Source organism: Crocodylus siamensis, chromosome 7, assembly GCF_052110815.1.
Source record: "Crocodylus siamensis isolate JL-2025a chromosome 7, ASM5211081v1, whole genome shotgun sequence".
Taxonomy (NCBI): Eukaryota; Metazoa; Chordata; order Crocodylia; family Crocodylidae; genus Crocodylus; species Crocodylus siamensis.
This window is the reverse complement of record NC_143401.1, coordinates 44,540,646-44,558,368: the sequence shown is the minus strand read 5'-3', so window position 1 is coordinate 44,558,368 and position 17,723 is coordinate 44,540,646. Positions and strand designations below refer to the sequence as shown.

Genomic DNA, 17,723 nt, shown 5'->3' with positions numbered 1-17,723 from the left:
TTCCACTGCCCATTGTTTTCCTTTCAAAAGCAGCAAAAAAAGTGGGTAATTTATAGATGGGTTGACCTATAATTAGAACCATATGGTATTAGTATATGGAATAGACATGGCCTCTGAAGGTGTTGCATACCTTTACCTGCACCATCTTGGTAGTGACAGGTTCAGTGCACAGGAAACAATGGCTGGCTGACTTGGATCACCATTGCCCACAGTTCCTGGGGATCTCTCTGATCTCTTCAAATCCAGTGAGAAACAGGAAGGGTAGAAACCCTGAGAGCCCTGTGGCAAGTCCAGGCTTCCACATCCCTGGCTCCACTGCAGGGAGGAGGGAACTGTGAAGCTTGGGACACTGTATTCTGGGACAGATCAAAACTGGAACCAAAGGCCAGGGAAAACCCTACGAGGTAAACTGGGAGGAAACCAGACAGAGCTGGATGTACTTATAAAATTAGGTTTTGTTTTGTTTTATTTATTTATTTATTTGATAATACAATGGATTGTGCACTTATTATTTGAAAAAGACAGGAAATTGGTAGTCCCTTACAACTAAAAAGTTGTAAGTTAAATTTAAAATATGTAAAAGTAAAATAAATAAATACATTCTTTCTTCCAGAACACAAATGAGCTGATTATGCTTTGCTATATTGTTAGAGCTGTATTAATTCAGATTTGTGTTTTTTCTCACTTTCTCTTCCTCAGATTCAAGCAGCCTTGTAGGACCAATGCACCTGATTAGCTCATGGAAGAAAAAAATTATATCAGGACATCTTTGGTTTCCAGGTTACCGAAGTACGAAACAAAGGCTTTAGGCAGTGTCCTACAGCCATTGTCAAATGGGACCACTGTTAATTTATCAGGGACTGCTCAAAGCAACAATGGCAAAAGTGGCACCAAGCACAATGGCACTGTTTATATGTCTTCCTCTTTTAACTGGAGAAAATCAAATAAATATCAACTTTGTAATCAGCGTGGTGGTGAATCTAACTTTGCTGATAATTCCAATGAAAAAATAAGTGATTCTGAAAAGTATTCTCAGTCTCGAGAAGCATTTGGTAAAGATGTGCACAGGGTGGGTTTGAATGACACTGCTTTACTAGCATCGAAAACATCCAAGCAAACCAATATGTTTGTATCATCTACAAAAGAATTAAACCCGAAGTCTTTGCCTGTACTGTCTAGTTCAGCAAAATTCTCCAAAGGTACATTATTAGGCAGAACTTCGTATTCTGGACTCAATGCTCCAAAATCTCGTTTAGATGGATTTTATGGAAATAGGCCTACTGTAGGCTTGCAGAGACCTAGAGTTAATTCTGGTGCCACCAGAAACAGTTCAGGAGAGGGTCTGGCACAATCAACAGACAACGAAACTTATTCCTGTGAAAAAATGGTTAGATCGCAAAGTTTTTCACATTCCATTCAGAATTCTTTCCTTCCTCCTGCATCCCTAACCAGGTCACATTCCTTTAACAGAGCTGTGGACCTCACAAGGCCTTATCAGAATCAACATCTAGCCATCAGATCATCTCAGAGGTCAACTTTATTATCAAGAAATACACGGCAGTTGAATATACCCAGTGGAACTGAACCTTTAAAATATGGGTTTACTAGGGCATATAATGCCATATCAACCTGTGGTTCAAAAAAACCACTGTTATCAAATGAATCTGGAGCTGCAGCTGCTTTGGAATACCAAATGACTCATCCTTCTTTCCTGAAGCGTAACGGACAACAATTTACCGGAAAGATCACTGTGAGTGATAGCAAGAGTACAACTACTGACTCTGGTTTCATGGATAATAATTCTGAGATATCAACAAATAGTAATGAAATGGATGAAAAAAAAGATGTAATGAAAAATGACAGTCACAGAAAAGAAGGAAGTGAAATCCTGCATGACAGTTTGGGAAAACATAATTCAAAAGTTTTATGTACAAGTGACGATGTGGATGAAATATCTATATCTTCCATGTCCTCTTGTGAGAAAAATGACCTAAGTGAAGACTTCAGTGATGATTTGATAGATTTAGAAGATCCAAATAGGATGACAGAAGCACATCCAGAAGAGGTCTTTATTCAAGAATTAGAGCATGGAGTAACACCGATAGAGTCATTCAGTTCTCTCAAGGAAAGTGAAAGTTCTCACTGTAATGCTGATGATTGGCTAGATGTGTCTGGTAAATACTTTGTTGAATTTCATTTTTTAATTTCTAGATTTAAACAAATTTCTGTAGTGGAAATAATCTATTATGTAATTCCAATTATTTTTTATTGTTGGGATAAATCTTTTTTTTAATTTATTTCCCACCCCTCCTTGTCTTTTTAAATTAGTGCAGAGGTTCATACTTAACCTCATAAGAATTACTTTTGGGTCCTGATTATATCTGGTTTTGAATATCATATTATCCCATATTCCATATGTGCCCATAGTATTAATATAAGATAGTAAATGGAGCTGACTTCTATTAGAAGAAAGCCGTATTCTATTTTAATGCCCCTTCAGGTGAGAAATGTCATGTCAATCAGTGATATACAAAGTTAATCCAAATGTTAATGACATTATGATTATTCTTGATACTTAGTTTAGTATACACTATGTGGGGCTGTAACTTAATGGATACTCTCTGTATTAGAACCTGTATTCTCTCTGTTACTAAATGAAATTTAACAACTTTCTGGTGATCATTTTGTGTAGCATGCTGTGTATCTATGTGCATGACACTGTAATTAATGCCTGCATGCGACTGAGCATCACAGAGAAGTAGGACTGGAAGGGACCTCTATAGGTTAACCAGTCCAATGCTCTGCCTGAGTTAGGATCATCCTTATCCAAACCGTCCTATACAAATTCATTGTCTAATCTGTTAGTAAAACTACCTTGACACAATATAAGACTTAATACTCTAACTCTGTGTCCAGCCCCATGGGCACCACTCTAGGTGTGGCCCTGTGCACCTCCCCACCCCCTACCATTCCTCCCTGTGCTGCCGCAGGGCTGGGTGGTGGCAGCAGGGAGATGCTGCCACCAGAAACCCCCCTTCCCCTTCCTGCTTCCCTCCCTCTTTTTCTCTCCTTTCTTCCCCATTGCCTCCCTGTCTCTGCCAACTGTTGTTGGGGCGTGGGGCGGAAGGGTGGTGGCTCCCTCGCCTCCTCTGTCTGTAGTACTTCAGGCCTTCGCAGCCACTTGGTGCGTGCCCTCTCAGCGGTCCACGTGCAGTTGGCTTGGACTGTTACGGACAAACAGGCAGACAGAGGCTTTTATTATATTAGAACGCTGGAGGTCCAAGGAAGAGATCCATTTTGCTAAAGAGGAAGGCAAAACCGCCTGCAGTACGTGCCAATCTGACCATTGAGTAAAATTCCTTCCTGACCCCAAATATGTCGATCAGTCTGACCCCAAGCAGAGGGGCAAGATCCTCTAGCCAGGAGTCTCTAGGTCAGGTTGGCAACCCCTGGCACGTGTGCCGAGCTTGGCACGCAAGGCCATTTTGCTAGGCACGCCGAGGCCAGCCCCGGCTCCAGGTAGCTGCTACCAGCATCAGCACCTGGGCTGCCCCCAGCAGGGCTTGCAGCGTGCCAGCTAACTGCTGGGAGCAGCCCAGGATCCCGGCTGGCAGCAGCTCCCCATAGCCCGGGTGGCTGCAACTGGGAGGCTCCAAACAGCTGTGCTGGGCTCCAGCATCAGCTCCACACCGGTGTGTGCAGGCATGCCTTGGAGCGGGTGGTGGGGGAGGGGCCTGAGGCAACGCAGCCCTGGTCTCTCCCCTGCTCCCAGCACCAAGGTGATGAGCCCGGCGCAGCTGTTTGTAGCCAGCCCAGGCTCTGGGCAGCTGCAGCAAGTAGTGGGCAGAGCGCAAACGGCTGTGCTGCACTCATCACCCCAGCACTGGGACACTGCAAGCCGTGCTGGGAGCAGCCCAGGCTCCAGCAGCTACAGAGCCCTGGCTGGGGGGCAAGGGGCACAAGCAGGGCATCCTGCCACGTACCCCTTGCCCTCATTTTGTTTTTCTGTCATGCTGGCACTCTGGCACTTTCCGAAGTAGGCATTATGGTGTTTTTCGGCACTCCATCCAAAAAACGTTGCCTACCCCTGCTCTAGGTTTATGTCCCAGCAGGAGCATTGGTATAGCCCAGTCACAATCCACAGCCTTGGCTGCAACCAACACCCAATGCCTCTGAGGAAGGCTTAAAAAAACGGGGAGGAGGAGCGCAAGAGAGGAAATTCCCTCCTAGCCCTTTGCAGCAAACAGCAAAGCCCAGAAGCACAAGAAATAGGTATAGTAGAACATAAGCATAGTCATGTCCAGATCACTCCCAGCCAGTGGCTCTCCATCCTCTTCTTGAACATCTCCAGTGATGGAGTGCCTGCAGTTTTCCAAGGCAATTGATGCCACTGCCTTGCTGTTCTAGTAGTGAAGAAGTCTTTCCTGGTATCAAATTGAAACCTACTTTGCTGCAGCTTCAAGTCATTGGTTTATATCCTGCTCTTTGCAGTTAGAGAGAAAAGGTATTTCCCCTCTTTTTATGGCAGACCTTCAGGTATTTGAAGACTGGTATCCTGTCTCCTTAAGCAACTTTTCTGCTAATTGAACACGTCTACTTCCTTCAGCCTCTCCTTGTATGATTTATCTTCCAAGCCCTTTTATCATTTTTGTTGCAAAATCATCTGCTACTTTTACTGATCTCATTCTTTCCTGGCTGTACAGGCATCTGTAAAAGTTTAAATGTTTTCAGAAGACCTTTAATAGATCATTTTACATTTAACCATATAGAGCATGGCAGAAACATTTGCCATAGGAGCTATGTTTCTAAATTCCTAAGGCGATATAAAACTATGTTATGCCTAGGAACTTTGTACAAATTCAGAATCAGAAATTATAGCTCCTATAACAAACAACTGCTGCATTTTGCTTGATTGTATATTCCAAGAGGAGCTCCCAATCCCCTATAATTCTTTCTTACTCTTACCAGGCATAACTTCTGCTTGGTTAGGGTTGTAGAGCTCTTTTATACCCTCCCCTGCTAAAAGACTGGTATAGAACCCTATTAAATTCTGTTTTACACAGGTAAATTAAATGTAATCAGAACCTAAACAGTAAGTATCCTAAATGTCTTATGTAGTATTATGCTGTAGCTATGCAGCTACAAGGTCGTGGGGATAGCATTATGCATCTGCTGATAGGCAGAAGCAAAGGAGATATAAGTTGCTGGAACATTACGTTTTCTATAATTTTACTTTCTAAACACATTTTCTACATTAGATGCTGGTTTGCACTGAGGAATACATAGAATACTCAAATCTAAGACAACTTTGAATTTAAGTCAACGCTTCATTTTCTATACATGGAAAATTCGTAAGTTTGTTAATTTTTCATGCATAGAATCTAATTTATTAGGGGTAGGTTTAAGTTTGTTCCCCCCTTCCACTGCTGCAGCAACGATAAGGATGTAAGCAGCAATGGGGGAAGGAGGAGGACAGGCAGCAGGGGGAGTCGAGCCAGCTGTCTTGTGCCTGAACCCCCTGTTTGTTGGTTTCTCCCCTGGCCTCCCACTTTGCACTCAGTTGTGGCCCCACTATTGCCAGGGCATACAACAAGTAGTGGCTTTGGCACCTGCTGGTCCAGGTAGCAGTGGTTAGGCTAATGGCAGCTCTAGTCCTGGGTTTAGGTCTGGGTTGGAGCTAGAGCCAGGGCCAGAGCTGCTGCCACGCTCACTGCTGCTTGGCTGTATGGGGCTAGAACTACTATGTGCTCTGTACCTGGGGCTAGAGAGGGGCTGCAGCTGTAACTAAGGGAAGGTGGTTGGGGAGGCTGTCGCCCTGCCTCTGACCCCAAACCCAGGTCAGGGCCAGAACTGCAGCTACAGCAATCTGCCCCCTCCCTTGTACTCAATCCAAGATGAAGATGTTGAATGGGGAATGGAGAGAAAAAAATCCTTGTTGTAAAGTAGAGTATATATGGTAACGATATTCTTAATGTTTTTTCAAACCTTAAGTTGGGCTTTGAACACTCTTTTTAGAAATCCCAGCTGTGGAAGGATGCTGGTGTGACTTGATAAGCTACTGAAAGGAGTATGTGTTGTGTTGGTTTATTTGCAAGCTGAAGTTGTAAAAAGAGCATAATATTCAGCTGAAGGCCGTCTTTCACCATAATGGACTCTCTGAACTTCTTTGCAATTCTTCTTTCTAGGCTGATCTTCTTTCTGTGTACCAGCTTCTGAAGATCTTTCCTTTTTACCAAGAATGTTCATGGGGTTGTAGAAATTGCTTCTCTTTCTCCCTGCTTTGCCATATCTTGGATGGCTCTTCTTTGAAAAATTAGTAGCAAACACTTTCTCTCTAGGCAGCTTGTGCTGTGGCTAGTTCTATTGGTGATGTGTTAACTTCCCAGAAAGAAGGGCAAGTAGGACTAACATAGAGCCTGTAATTAGAAGTAAAATGGAAGAAGTAGGTTTTTTTAATTAAGCAAGATCTGAACTAAATATTTTTAAAATTCTTATGGTATAAGAAAAGTGTAGGTAAATGAATTAAGCCACCTTTAAGGGCCTGTCATAGTCAAATGTCTCCATCTATAACATTGCTACAAATATTATGCACATAGTAGTAAATATGTAACTTTTCATGATATAATCAATGTCACTGAAGGATTTTTGGGGAAGGCTGTACTAGCTCTTGAAAAACTATCTTCATGTATATCTGTTATGCCAAGCATCTCTTACTGTGTAAGGTATTTTTAATATTTTTCACTTGTATTTTTCTACGTTCACAGCTTAGTAACATTAGTAATTGCTTTTAGCTATCCTTTTGCAACATTTATTTCAAGTCCCTTTTACCTGCTAATAACGTAAAACATAAATGATACTTTTACTGTAAATAATGTTTTGGATTGACTCTCTCTCTTTCTCTCTCTTTCTCTCAGCAGTAAATAATAAAACCCAAAGCACAAAGCATACTTCTGGGACCAACTTAATGTCTCCAGATACGAATTGCGGAGCTGGCTCCTCTTTTGAGCTTTCTCCATCCGATAGTTCTGATGGAACCTATATGTGGGATGAAGAAGGCTTGGAGCCTATTGGGAGTGTCCATCCATGTGGAAGTTATGAGTCTTCAGAAATGAACAGTATAGTAAGTATATGATTTCTACAAGTATTTGATATGATCAATTATTAAACTCACTGAAGAGCTAGTGTTAATTTAATAATAGAAATTCTCACAACAATAATGAGGAAAGAGTAAAACAAATTGTCTTAAATATTGGCATAGGTACTCTAATTTCAACTACTGGCCTGAAAAAAATATGTTGATGTACATACTCTTCCCCTTCCCCACCAAAAAAGAGACTGGTACTGAAATAGTTATGTTCTACTTACTGTGTAGTGGTGCATGGAATCTTTAAAGTACCTTCTCTCTTCCAGTCTGATGCTAATACTCTAACCCCCTTCAACCTTAAATCCAAGACAGAAGGTAAGGGGTTACCCTCAACGTTGAGACTTCTTCACCCTCTTACTTATCATCATTGTTCCTCAGGGCAGGTTTCTCCAGCCTGGTAAAGATACTCCCCTTTTACCTATATTTTAATTTGACTTTAGGAAGTTTTCTAGGTAATAGGACACTGTTTTGGACACTAATGCCAGCACATGACCAGGACAAGGTTTAGTGTGTCTAGAATTTGAGAGAGAAATGTATACAGAACAGACTGGTATCTGAAGAGGAAATTGCTGTCTTTGATCTGAGACTCCAGTGCTGAAGTACATATAGGTGATTTACTGTATATTAGAATTTATGGGTGTTTCTGGTCTGAAAATATAACTAATGGAGAGAGTTCATAAGCACGGCTCTGGACCAACTTTGCTTCATTTAAGTTTCAACAGCAGCCCAGAAGCCATTTTGTTCCTTTTCTGCCAGATATTTATTTCTGGAGTTCATGGCATGCATATGTCTTTCCTCCTCTTTTAGTTTGAGAGTTTCTGTGAGTGGCAAGTGATACATTACTCTAGAGCAGGGGTTCTTAGACTTGAGGACTCTTCATTAGACTCGAGGCACTGCATAATTCTTGCGAGTTGAGTGGCACCGAATTTTAAAGACTATATATTACAGTGCTTAGCTCCTTGCAGAGGGGCTGGGTATTGGGCTGGAAGATCATTTGGGCAGGAACAAGCCTGATCCTGGGTTTATCTACTTATTTCCTTACATTTCAGGATACCCTTCAAAGTATCCAGTGGCATCTCAGGGTGCCCTAGAACTGTGGTTGAGAATCACATGGTCTGTATAGTTATGTAGCATCTAAATATTAAAAACAAGTATAGAAGCTGTAACCACAGTATCATCTTCAACAATGATATATTTATATCAAAGGAGGTGATCACTGTTTTAAATAAGAATCATGTAGGAAAGGCTTGTGTGTTTGAAGTAGTACTGGGATTAAATGTAGCAGTTTTCTTACAGTCAGTACTGGATCAATCCCTCAGTTTGAGTTCTGAGGATGACTATGCATTTTTATGAAAAGTGACTCTGTGGCTCTAGCCATGTTTATTTGAGCAGTTTCAATTGGATGTTACTATTTTCCTGTCTTAAATAACTGTGCCAGAGATAACTGCTTACTTCTTGTAGTGAATGATACATTTTTGGAAAAAAGCACTTTGATATTTTTCAAGATGCAAGAAGCTATATGGAAATTAGTGTTAATAATATGTTAATATTGTATGGTAATCCAAAAGAGATCCCATGCAAAACTATGCATGTCTTTAAAACTTATTTTATGAAGATTCTTAAAAGTAAAATAGGGTGTTTGTTGCATGTTAGTAAATGCATAGACAGTGGTGGTAGTAGTATGAGTTTATTTACAGCATTTGCTTTATTTAAAATACGTATATGATACACATTTGAGAGATTCTATACAATCTAGTAGAAACTTTCAGAAGTAAGGAATTCTGCTTTGCTTTCCCATGTCCAGTGGGGTAACTAATCTGATACAGGTCTTTAATATCCATTAGTGAATAGGAGTTGCCACATGGGCTTTTGAAAAGGAAAATTTACTGTGAAGTGGTTCAGTTTAGACGCATGTTTATACACAGTTTGAATACAAACATTGAGAGTAGTAGTACACGAACTTAATAAAATTCCTTGCTGTGAGGGTCTGCATAATGAAGTGTGGTGTCATATTTATGGAAACTGATTATTTGTGTGTCTCCCTGTGTCATAAGAAAAGTATGTTGGTATTCAGGGCTTGAAGCTGAAAGAACAAATTTATTACAGGGTGTTTTTTATTTTATTTTCTTTTTACCATAATAGGATTCATTACTGAATTGAATCACTTTTTGTATCCATTTTAATGCTTAATCTATTATTGGGGGGGGGGGCGTTTCCCAACCTTAAATGAGATAAATATCAATAATGCATCTTTTTATTTTTATTGCGCAGGTACGCATTCAACTATCTTTAGCATTTTAAGTGCTTTTTGAAATTTCTTTCAGTGATTCTATCATCCCTGTTATGTTTACTCAGCGTGATACTGAACTGCATCTGTATTACTGAGCTGGGCAGGACACACAGGGTTCATACATCTCTCAGTGCTCCCTGTGCACTGAGCTGATTGTCGGCTGGGGCCAGGGACCTGTTTGGTTTTGAGCCCAAATAGATAATCGGCCAATTTGGTTTTATTTTGCTGCTGCAGGAGGAGCATAGACTCCTCCTATCCAGCAAGTAACACGTGATTGGGATCTAATCCATGACCCAAAAATTGTGTGTCCTGCCATGTAACTGTGTCATGGTATAGTGGTTGGGATTGAGGATTAGATCTTAACACATTTTAAAGTGAACATCTGTCAGGTGCCTTACCTTAAGTTTTCAGAAACATCCAGAAAACAGTGACTATACAGACACTTTGGACATGTTCCTGCTCCTGGATCAGTATGTTAGGGGACTATAGTAAATATGTTTGTGGCACAACTATTTTTGGTTCCCTAACTAGGCCTAAGCAGTTGGTGTTGAGATGTGTTGCTCAGCCAAATTGTATTGAAATGTTTTTCATCTTTTTTCGTTAAATGATTTTTAAAAGGAAAAAAAAGTGGTGTTGCTGCTAAGGATAGGCTGCTCTGTGATAGGAAGCTGACTCTCTTCCATTTCATGACATTGAAAATATAATTTCTGTTTTGATCTTTAGTGTGCAGAAGGAAGTTAAACCCTTCTTCCCCCCCACCCTGAATTAAACAGGTTTATAAAACCGTAAGCCATTGTATAGTTGATAGATCTGATTTCTCAGAAGTGGAGATAGGAAAAGCCTATTTCAACAGAAGTGTGTGTTCGTGTATTTCCTCTCTTCCCTTCCTTCCCACAAGACAGCCCCTTTTTTCTTGATTAAGCCTGATGATCAGCAGTGATGTAAAGTAAAGCCTAGTTCAGCAGATTTGTGTGGTGTTCAGTTGAAATTACCTTTTACAAGATAGGGAGTTGTGTATCTTCTGTGGCTCGAATAGACTTTCTGTTTCTAGTCCAAATTCTGAGTCTTCAGCATCATTCTGAGGTTTTTCTAAAAAAAAAAAGAAAGTCTTCTGGTGAATTTGAATATTTGTAAAGTGTTTGATTTCCTTGGACACCTAGCTAAGTGTAAAGTATTCAAATATATGTATAAAATTTTCCTTAACCTGCTAAATAGCTCTTGTGTTTCCATGCATTATTATTATTATTATTTCCCGTCCCCACTCTGTTCTTTGAGATTATTTTCTTTTTTCCTTGCACTGAAAGAATAACACTAATGTGATTTTAACTTCTTTGATTAGAAATATATGGACGTGGTCTAACTGTGTGGATTGGCTAGTTTTTCTTCCTTTATGGATATTTCTTCTTTTAAAATATCCTTTTAAAGTTATGCCTTAGCTTTTTTTCTTACACTTTCTACAGTTGTTCATCCTCTGTATTTGAGTGGCATCTAGGCATCAGTGTTGTTCCTTTTATTTTAATAACAGAAAATTGATGCCTTAAAGTCAAATCCTCATGGCAGGAACAGACCAATTATGTCAGTATTGCAGACAGTATATAAAATTAACCTTATTAATCTAATTAACACATCTGGCCTGTATTTTTTTATCTTTAAAACTTGACTTTGGAAACAAGTTATAATTGGCAGGAATATAAAAGAAGACCTATAGTGGTTCTCCAAATAATTACCATGCCTTTGTGAGCTTGCTTTATGCTTAGGGTAGTAATGGAACTCCTTTACAACAGACTTTCCAGCATGTTAAACCTAACCGCAAAGCGATGCCTGGGTGCTTAAGACTCCTTAGCTTAATTGCACTCCTTTTTTGTACCCCCTGACAAAAATGTTTTATTTAGATTAGCTTAGTTGTGCTTAATCAGGTAGAAGCTGGCAAGAATTAGCTTTTTTCAGGGTTAAATGTCTGATATTGCACCGTGACCTTTATAATTGCTACTCGATGCAGACATCATCTAGTTTTAGAGTAGCACAGTAAACAAAAACTTTTTAATCTTATTATGTAGAATGTGACCCTGGGCTTATCTTTCAGTGTGTTTTTTTTTCCTTTTAATAGTTTAATCTTTACTAGCCAACTTTGCTAAACCTTTGCTTTTTTATATTTTGTTTGGAAAAATATTCAGTGTCCATAACTTAAAATAAACCATACAGATCTTCCCCTGCCCTACACCTTCTTCCACTTCAAAACAAAGCAATCCAGATATCTTGCTGTTAAAAGATTTCTCATAACTGTTTTATCCTGCCATGATAGGCAAATGATTGAAAAATAATGGTGTCAGCATTAAACACAATAGTCTTTGTCTATATTTAGTGCTACCTTGTAATTAACGCCACTGGAAATGTTACCTTGTGTTAAAAACAATGTAGAGCAGTCCAAGGTAAGGAACCTGTGCTGATTGTAGTTCCTTCAGGTATTTTTACACAGCTCTGAGAGCTGCTGTAATGAAAGCACCTGCAGCATCTTATGTATCAGCATCCCCTGGAACACCTGGCAGCTGTGGGACGTCTCGTCATGGCAGCCACGAGGCACAGCTGCAGTCTCCGAGTCCTGGGGATGTGTGGTATGCCCGGGAAGCTGGGAGCACACCACATACCCCTGGAGCTGGGAGTCAGTAATGGCTCTGATCCCTTAGCTGTTGGGGCTCTATGCATTTCTGCAGCTGGGAGATCATAGCTACTACTGTCTCCCAGCCGCAGGGAATGTGGTGCATCCCTGTGGCTGGCAGCCCCAGGAGCTTGTTTCTTGCTGGTGCAGGGGGCAGCAAGGCGCGATGGGATCTAACGCCCAATCTCACAGTCATGCCTCCTGCTGTGTGTGGGGGGGGCATGGTAGGAGGTATGTTTGTGTGGATTGAGCATTGGATCCTATTGTGCCATTTCCTGCATGTGTAGAAGAGCCCAAATATAACATTGAAATAAGGCTCAAGTTCCCACCCTACTGCCCTCCTCCAGGGCCTCCATAGCCCAGCAGGTATGACTCAGTGCTTCAGGGAACAGTGGGATGGTGGGGAGCCAGGCTCTGTTCCACTGCAGCAGCTGCTGCCTCCTGCCAGGGGCAGGGGGATGTGGACTGAGGTCTCTGGCCCCGTTGTCCTGGCAGTTGTGTGGCGGAGTGGGGGGCAAAACTGCTTGCCACTGTAAGCTCCATGCTACCCTGGTGAGGCATCCCTTGTAAGCATGGCAGCAGCAAGGGACACAATCCTGCACCACTGTCCCTGCTGCTGCCATAAGGCAGGGGACACCTTGACATGGCAGCACGGGGCTCGCAGCAACAAGCAGCTTTCCTGTGCAGTCCCACTGTTCCCTGCAGTGCCGGGTTACACCTGCTTCATGGCAGCCGGGCAGGCAGTCCAAGCCCGAAGCAGGCAGCTCGCCCCCACCTCCACCCCGTGCACAGATCTGGGGGGGCATGGGCTCCTCTTACCCCCTCCAGGAGTACGTGCAGCAGTGGGGAGCCGGCCCCACCCCGCCCACCTCCTGGAAATGTTGCCCGTGTCCCTGTCTCACTCCCTGCTGGGCTGTGCAGCTGTGCATTGTGGCCCTGGGCCCCAAGCCTCATGTACCACCTCACTGGGCAGCAGCCCCAGCTCTGCCCACATCCTTCCCTCCCTATGGGAGCCTCAGTCCCCAGCTACATACCTGCGGGAGCTGCTCTCCAGGCTGTTTGGCAGCCATGTGCATATATATGCACATAGCACCCCCTTCCTGACTGTCCTCCTCCCACTACCTCCCACTCCCCTGCAGGCTGGAATTCTGCCAGCCTGCAGAGAGCTCTTTGTAAAACTGCAAAATCCATAGGTTTCTCCATTCAAATGAGAAATCCGTGCTTTCCTCCAGTAAAGGGAAAAACTGCTTTTCCTCCATTTTCTCATGGTAAACAGAAAACCTGGATCCCTGTTAATGACAGTGTGTAATGGCCATGAGGAAGTCATTAAAACCACCCAAGATCAAAATATGTTTAAGTGGGCAACCTTGGGCAGATGTGCAGATTTGGTCTGAACAGTGACTCAGATCCTCAGTGATATGTTTGATGGACTTATGTGGACTTGCAGTATAAAGACTATTTCTGGGTCTGCCTTAGAGTGACCAGGAGATATCAGTGAGTTGGCTGGTTTCCTTATCACATTTATTTACTTTTCTTCCAATGTTATGAAGAGGATGTTGTGGGCTTATGGTGGTTTGGGGTGACAGAGGTGGGTCTTAGATTGTGGGAGTCATTGAATAAGTTTCCATTTATTAGCAGGGGTTTTTTTCTTGTATGGGGAGCAAGGTGATACCTTTGCACCTGAAGTTGCTTACCTGAGGTCATGACGTCTGGATTTCTAGGTCAGGATTGTTTTGGTGTGCCTTCCACTCTAAAAGGTCAGACAGGCTGCTGAGCCACCAGCAGGTGGGGGTCAGGCCTAACTGGAGGGTCAGCTGACTCGGGGACTGGCAGGTGAGGCTAGGCCTGATCAAGAGAGCCACCTGGTTACAAGGGAGACCCCTGATTGGAGGAGGGCTGGACCTAGAAAGGGTATAAGTCCAGAGCCTGAAAGCAGATTTGGCAATAACAGCTTGGTAGCTGGCAAAGGAACATCACCTAGCAGGAGGGCTGCAGCTCCTGAATGCCAGCAAGGAGAATGACATCCGGGGTTTGTGTAGGAACCAAGGGGATGGATGAGGTTCCTGGGGACCCTGTGTGGGGTCTAGAGCCCTGAGAAGGAGGCTGAGTGCCTGGGCCTGTTGAGAGGTCAGATGAGCCCTGAGAAGGAGGCCGAATGCACAGGGGCCTAGTGAGAGGCCAGGCCAGGCCAGAGGGAGAACTGTGTGCAACAGGGGCCTAGTGAGAGGCCAGGAGAGTGAGGGACTGAGTGCACAAGGGTCTAGTAAGGAGCGAGAGAAGCCCTAGAAAAGGGACTGTTAACGAGCTAGGCGAGCCGTGGGAGAAGAGTTGGATTTATGAGAGATCTAGGGAAGTGCCTGGGTGAACTCAATGAGTGTGGAAGAGCGTGGCGTCCTACTGAGGGGCATGGATGAGCTCAGAGAAGGAAAAGGGGGCGGTGGTAAGAAAGATCTATTGGGAGCTCTGGGTAAGTGCAGAGAGAGAAGGAATGGCCTATGGAGGGGCCCAAGAGGGTGAATCCATAGAGAAGAGCGGGCTGGCTGCTTGAGGACTGACCCTGGGAACCTTGACTGGTCCAAGCTGGGACCAGGGCCCAGGAAGGGCCGAACGGTGAAGTAGCCCACTGCGAGAGACCATCAAAACCAGGATCCTGAAGTCTCAACTGGCCTGGAGATGGATCTAGGGCCTATGAAAACCCAAGGTCCCTGTATGGGGGCCAGAACTGAGAGGGATGATGACAGCTGGTGCTAGGCTGTCTGAGGAGGTGGGATCGAGGACAGGGGTCCGAGACTGAGCTGGGGCCCAGAGATGGAGGACTTGGAGTGGAGATGGAGCCAGGGCCAGGGGCCTGGTAGTTAGCCTAGGAGGGGTGTTCAGGACATCTAGATGGAGCTCAGAGAGGGGCATGTAAGATCAGGTATGCCTGAAGACTGATCCTGGTTAAGACCTGCAACTGCATCCTACTGGAGCTAGTTAGCATGATGGGGCTGCTTGTGTCAATGCAACCCCCATGAAATGTCACGTGTGTGCCACTCCAGGGAAAGGTGAGGTGCCAGAAGGCTTCAGCTCCCACTGTCTTGTGGCTTACCCTGTACAGGGGGAGGGTTAGAGGAGCACATCCCAACAGAAAAACACTTGGCATGGAAGACCAGGTGGACCATGGTGAGGTCCAGAGTTCCAGTGATGGGCCAGGGAAGAACAGGACTGCGTTAGTCCAGAGGCCTGGGGAGAGGCCCAGTGAGAGAGGCCTTAGCCTCTTAGTGAGGCCCAGGAAGATGAGACCCGAGGGCCTGGAGAACATTCGGAAAAGGGGAGAACAAGATGGGTCCAGGACAAAGGACCAGAAGGGGCTGGTGCAGCCTATGGGCCAAGAGAGAGTCTTGAGGGGCCTGGTAGCTTAAGGAGTGGTTGCCTGAGATCAAGGGGTCTGGCAACCTGAGGGCCTGAGAGAGAGACCAAGGGTTTTGAAGGCCCAAAGTGGGACTGAGAGGCGCCAAGGTGTCAAAAGGCCCAGTGAAGGGCTGTTTCAGCAGTTGGTTGAACATTGATAAGGATGCCATCTGCAAGGCATGGGACATGGTGTAGGGAAGGTATGGAGCCATGTGATTGGCCCGTAAGGCCACAACCACAAGTCAGGTAGTTGTTATGATAAGATCAGGGCAGCTTCCCAGAATATTTATGTATATCTATTACTATCAAGGTATGGCATGAAAGAGCAGGGTAAACTGCCCTTAGTGGGGTAATTTAAAAAATTTTTCGGGTACTCCACGACAGATGTCCTCAATCGAGTGCACCCATGATGAGTTTGTCTTAAAAATGTGTAGGGCTGCAGTGTACTGGTCAGGCTGTAATTAGCAAATACTTACATGTCTGCTACAGGTTTGGTAAACAGTGTAGAGGGCAGGTTTTGAGAAAGCAACTCTCTTCACAAATCTAGCAGGGTTCCTCTGTTATCTCCTGAGTAAATTTTAACTTTTCCTAGTTCTGTTGCTCTGCACAGGCAATTTCATGATGGTGAAAAAACAGTTGATTTCTTGCTGTACTGTTTTTTTTCTACCCCCAGGTGACCTATGCTTCTGCACTTCCTCTTGACTCTAGAGCTCAGCTGTTATGGCATTAGAGAAAATGAAGTTTTACTAGTTGAAGGGTGTCATTTATATCACCTGGAAGTGTGGCATTTATAGCTCTGTCATGTATGATGCCTGTGCCCCAAGGTGTCACCTACTTCATTAAGAGGTTGTATGGTTGTATAATCAGGTGCAAGATTCTTGTCGTGTCACTATGAGAGGTATGATATTTAGTGAACAAGCCTTGATGGCACATGCCCTTTTATCCTTTTGGATAGGAAAACTATCCAAAAGGATAGTTTATATGCATCTGCTATAGTAGCTTGATTCAGAACTGAGTGTCTTCATGCTACTTCTTTATAGTACAGGTGAATATAGCAATAGTAAACTAAATTTTTCTGGATTGTAATCAGTTGAATGTAAGTATGTTTATATATGAGCAGCAAGGCTACTCTGATTGTACTGTAACTAAAGCTTGTTGTACTAAAGTTTTAGGTAATGTGTCCCTCTTACCATTTTTAAGCATGGGGACACTGATACACAAGATGCTGGAGTCTGCTCTGAGGCGCTGCAATTAAAGTGCCCTTGTTACCAATGTTAAGCACAGCATTGCTGATGCATAAGATGCTCTGGGCGCTTTAATTAGAGTGGCTTTTGGAACCACTCTTAATTAAAGTGCCCCCTCCCTACTCCCAGAGCACATATACAAATGCCCGAAATTCACAAGTTAGGGATGAGTGGTAAAATACTGGTATAATTAAGTGTTTCCTTTTATTTCAAGGGCTTAAGTGAGTTTTCTGGCACGAACTTTTAATTCTCTATGAATTTTTTTAAAACAAGATCAACTTTTAAATCATAATGTTATTTAGAATTTTTCTTTTGCACTTTTTGTTTACCCTTATAAGTGATGTAATACCTCAGTAGCAGAAAAGTTTTAATGTTTTTCAACATTTTTGTATTTCAGTAATAGTACTGATCGGAGTTCACTATTTTTGCATGACACAGTTCTTCCAGGTCTTCCATGGGGCTCTCAGTAATTAAAGATAGCAGGCTGAAACTGAAGAGAATAGATTGGAGTATGCATAGAAAATAAGAAATGGTGAGGCTGGGCCTGTGCTTGTTTGATATTTCATTCCTGGCCTTGCTGAAAGTTCCTCCCTAATGTCAATAGAAAATCTTTTTTGAAATATGAAGAACTAGGACATGATTAGGAGGGTGTTGCATCAGAAAATGAATGTCAGTCAGTTTAAAATCCAGATTGTTTTCATATTTAGTGTTGTAATTCTTTTATATCAGTTACAGCAGTGGTCTAAATGGCACATATACTTTTTGTTTTGCTGAATAATGTCTTAGTTGTTTGAGTAGTGAAGACTCCTAATTTTAAAAAAATCGTATCAGGTGTTACAGTTGAATTATAGTATTTCCTCTATTTAGTCTAAGCTTCAGTGAGTTTTGACTTCGTTGACCTTCTGTGAATCCTTATAATCTTGCCCTGGTCTTACAGGGACTGGACCCAATGATCTCACTGTGCAGGATTCCCATCCCAGCCTCATCCAGGTCTCCTTC

General features: G+C 43.0%; 1 protein-coding gene across 3 annotated transcripts in view; it reads left to right on the top strand.

Moving 5' to 3' along the window:
- CCSER2 (coiled-coil serine rich protein 2) overlaps window positions 1–17,723 on the top strand; it is a 148,049-nt gene that overhangs the window by 28,187 nt on the left and 102,139 nt on the right. For 2 of the 3 annotated variants that reach the window (XM_090057380.1, XM_090057382.1), the window contains exons 3-4: window positions 700–2,174; window positions 6,915–7,120. In XM_090057380.1, the coding sequence (XP_089913506.1) occupies window positions 740–2,174; window positions 6,915–7,120 (1,641 nt within the window). In that variant the 5' untranslated portion in view covers window positions 700–739. The remainder of the gene's footprint in view (window positions 1–699; window positions 2,175–6,914; window positions 7,121–17,723) is intronic. The other variant, XM_090057381.1, reaches the window with a different exon arrangement.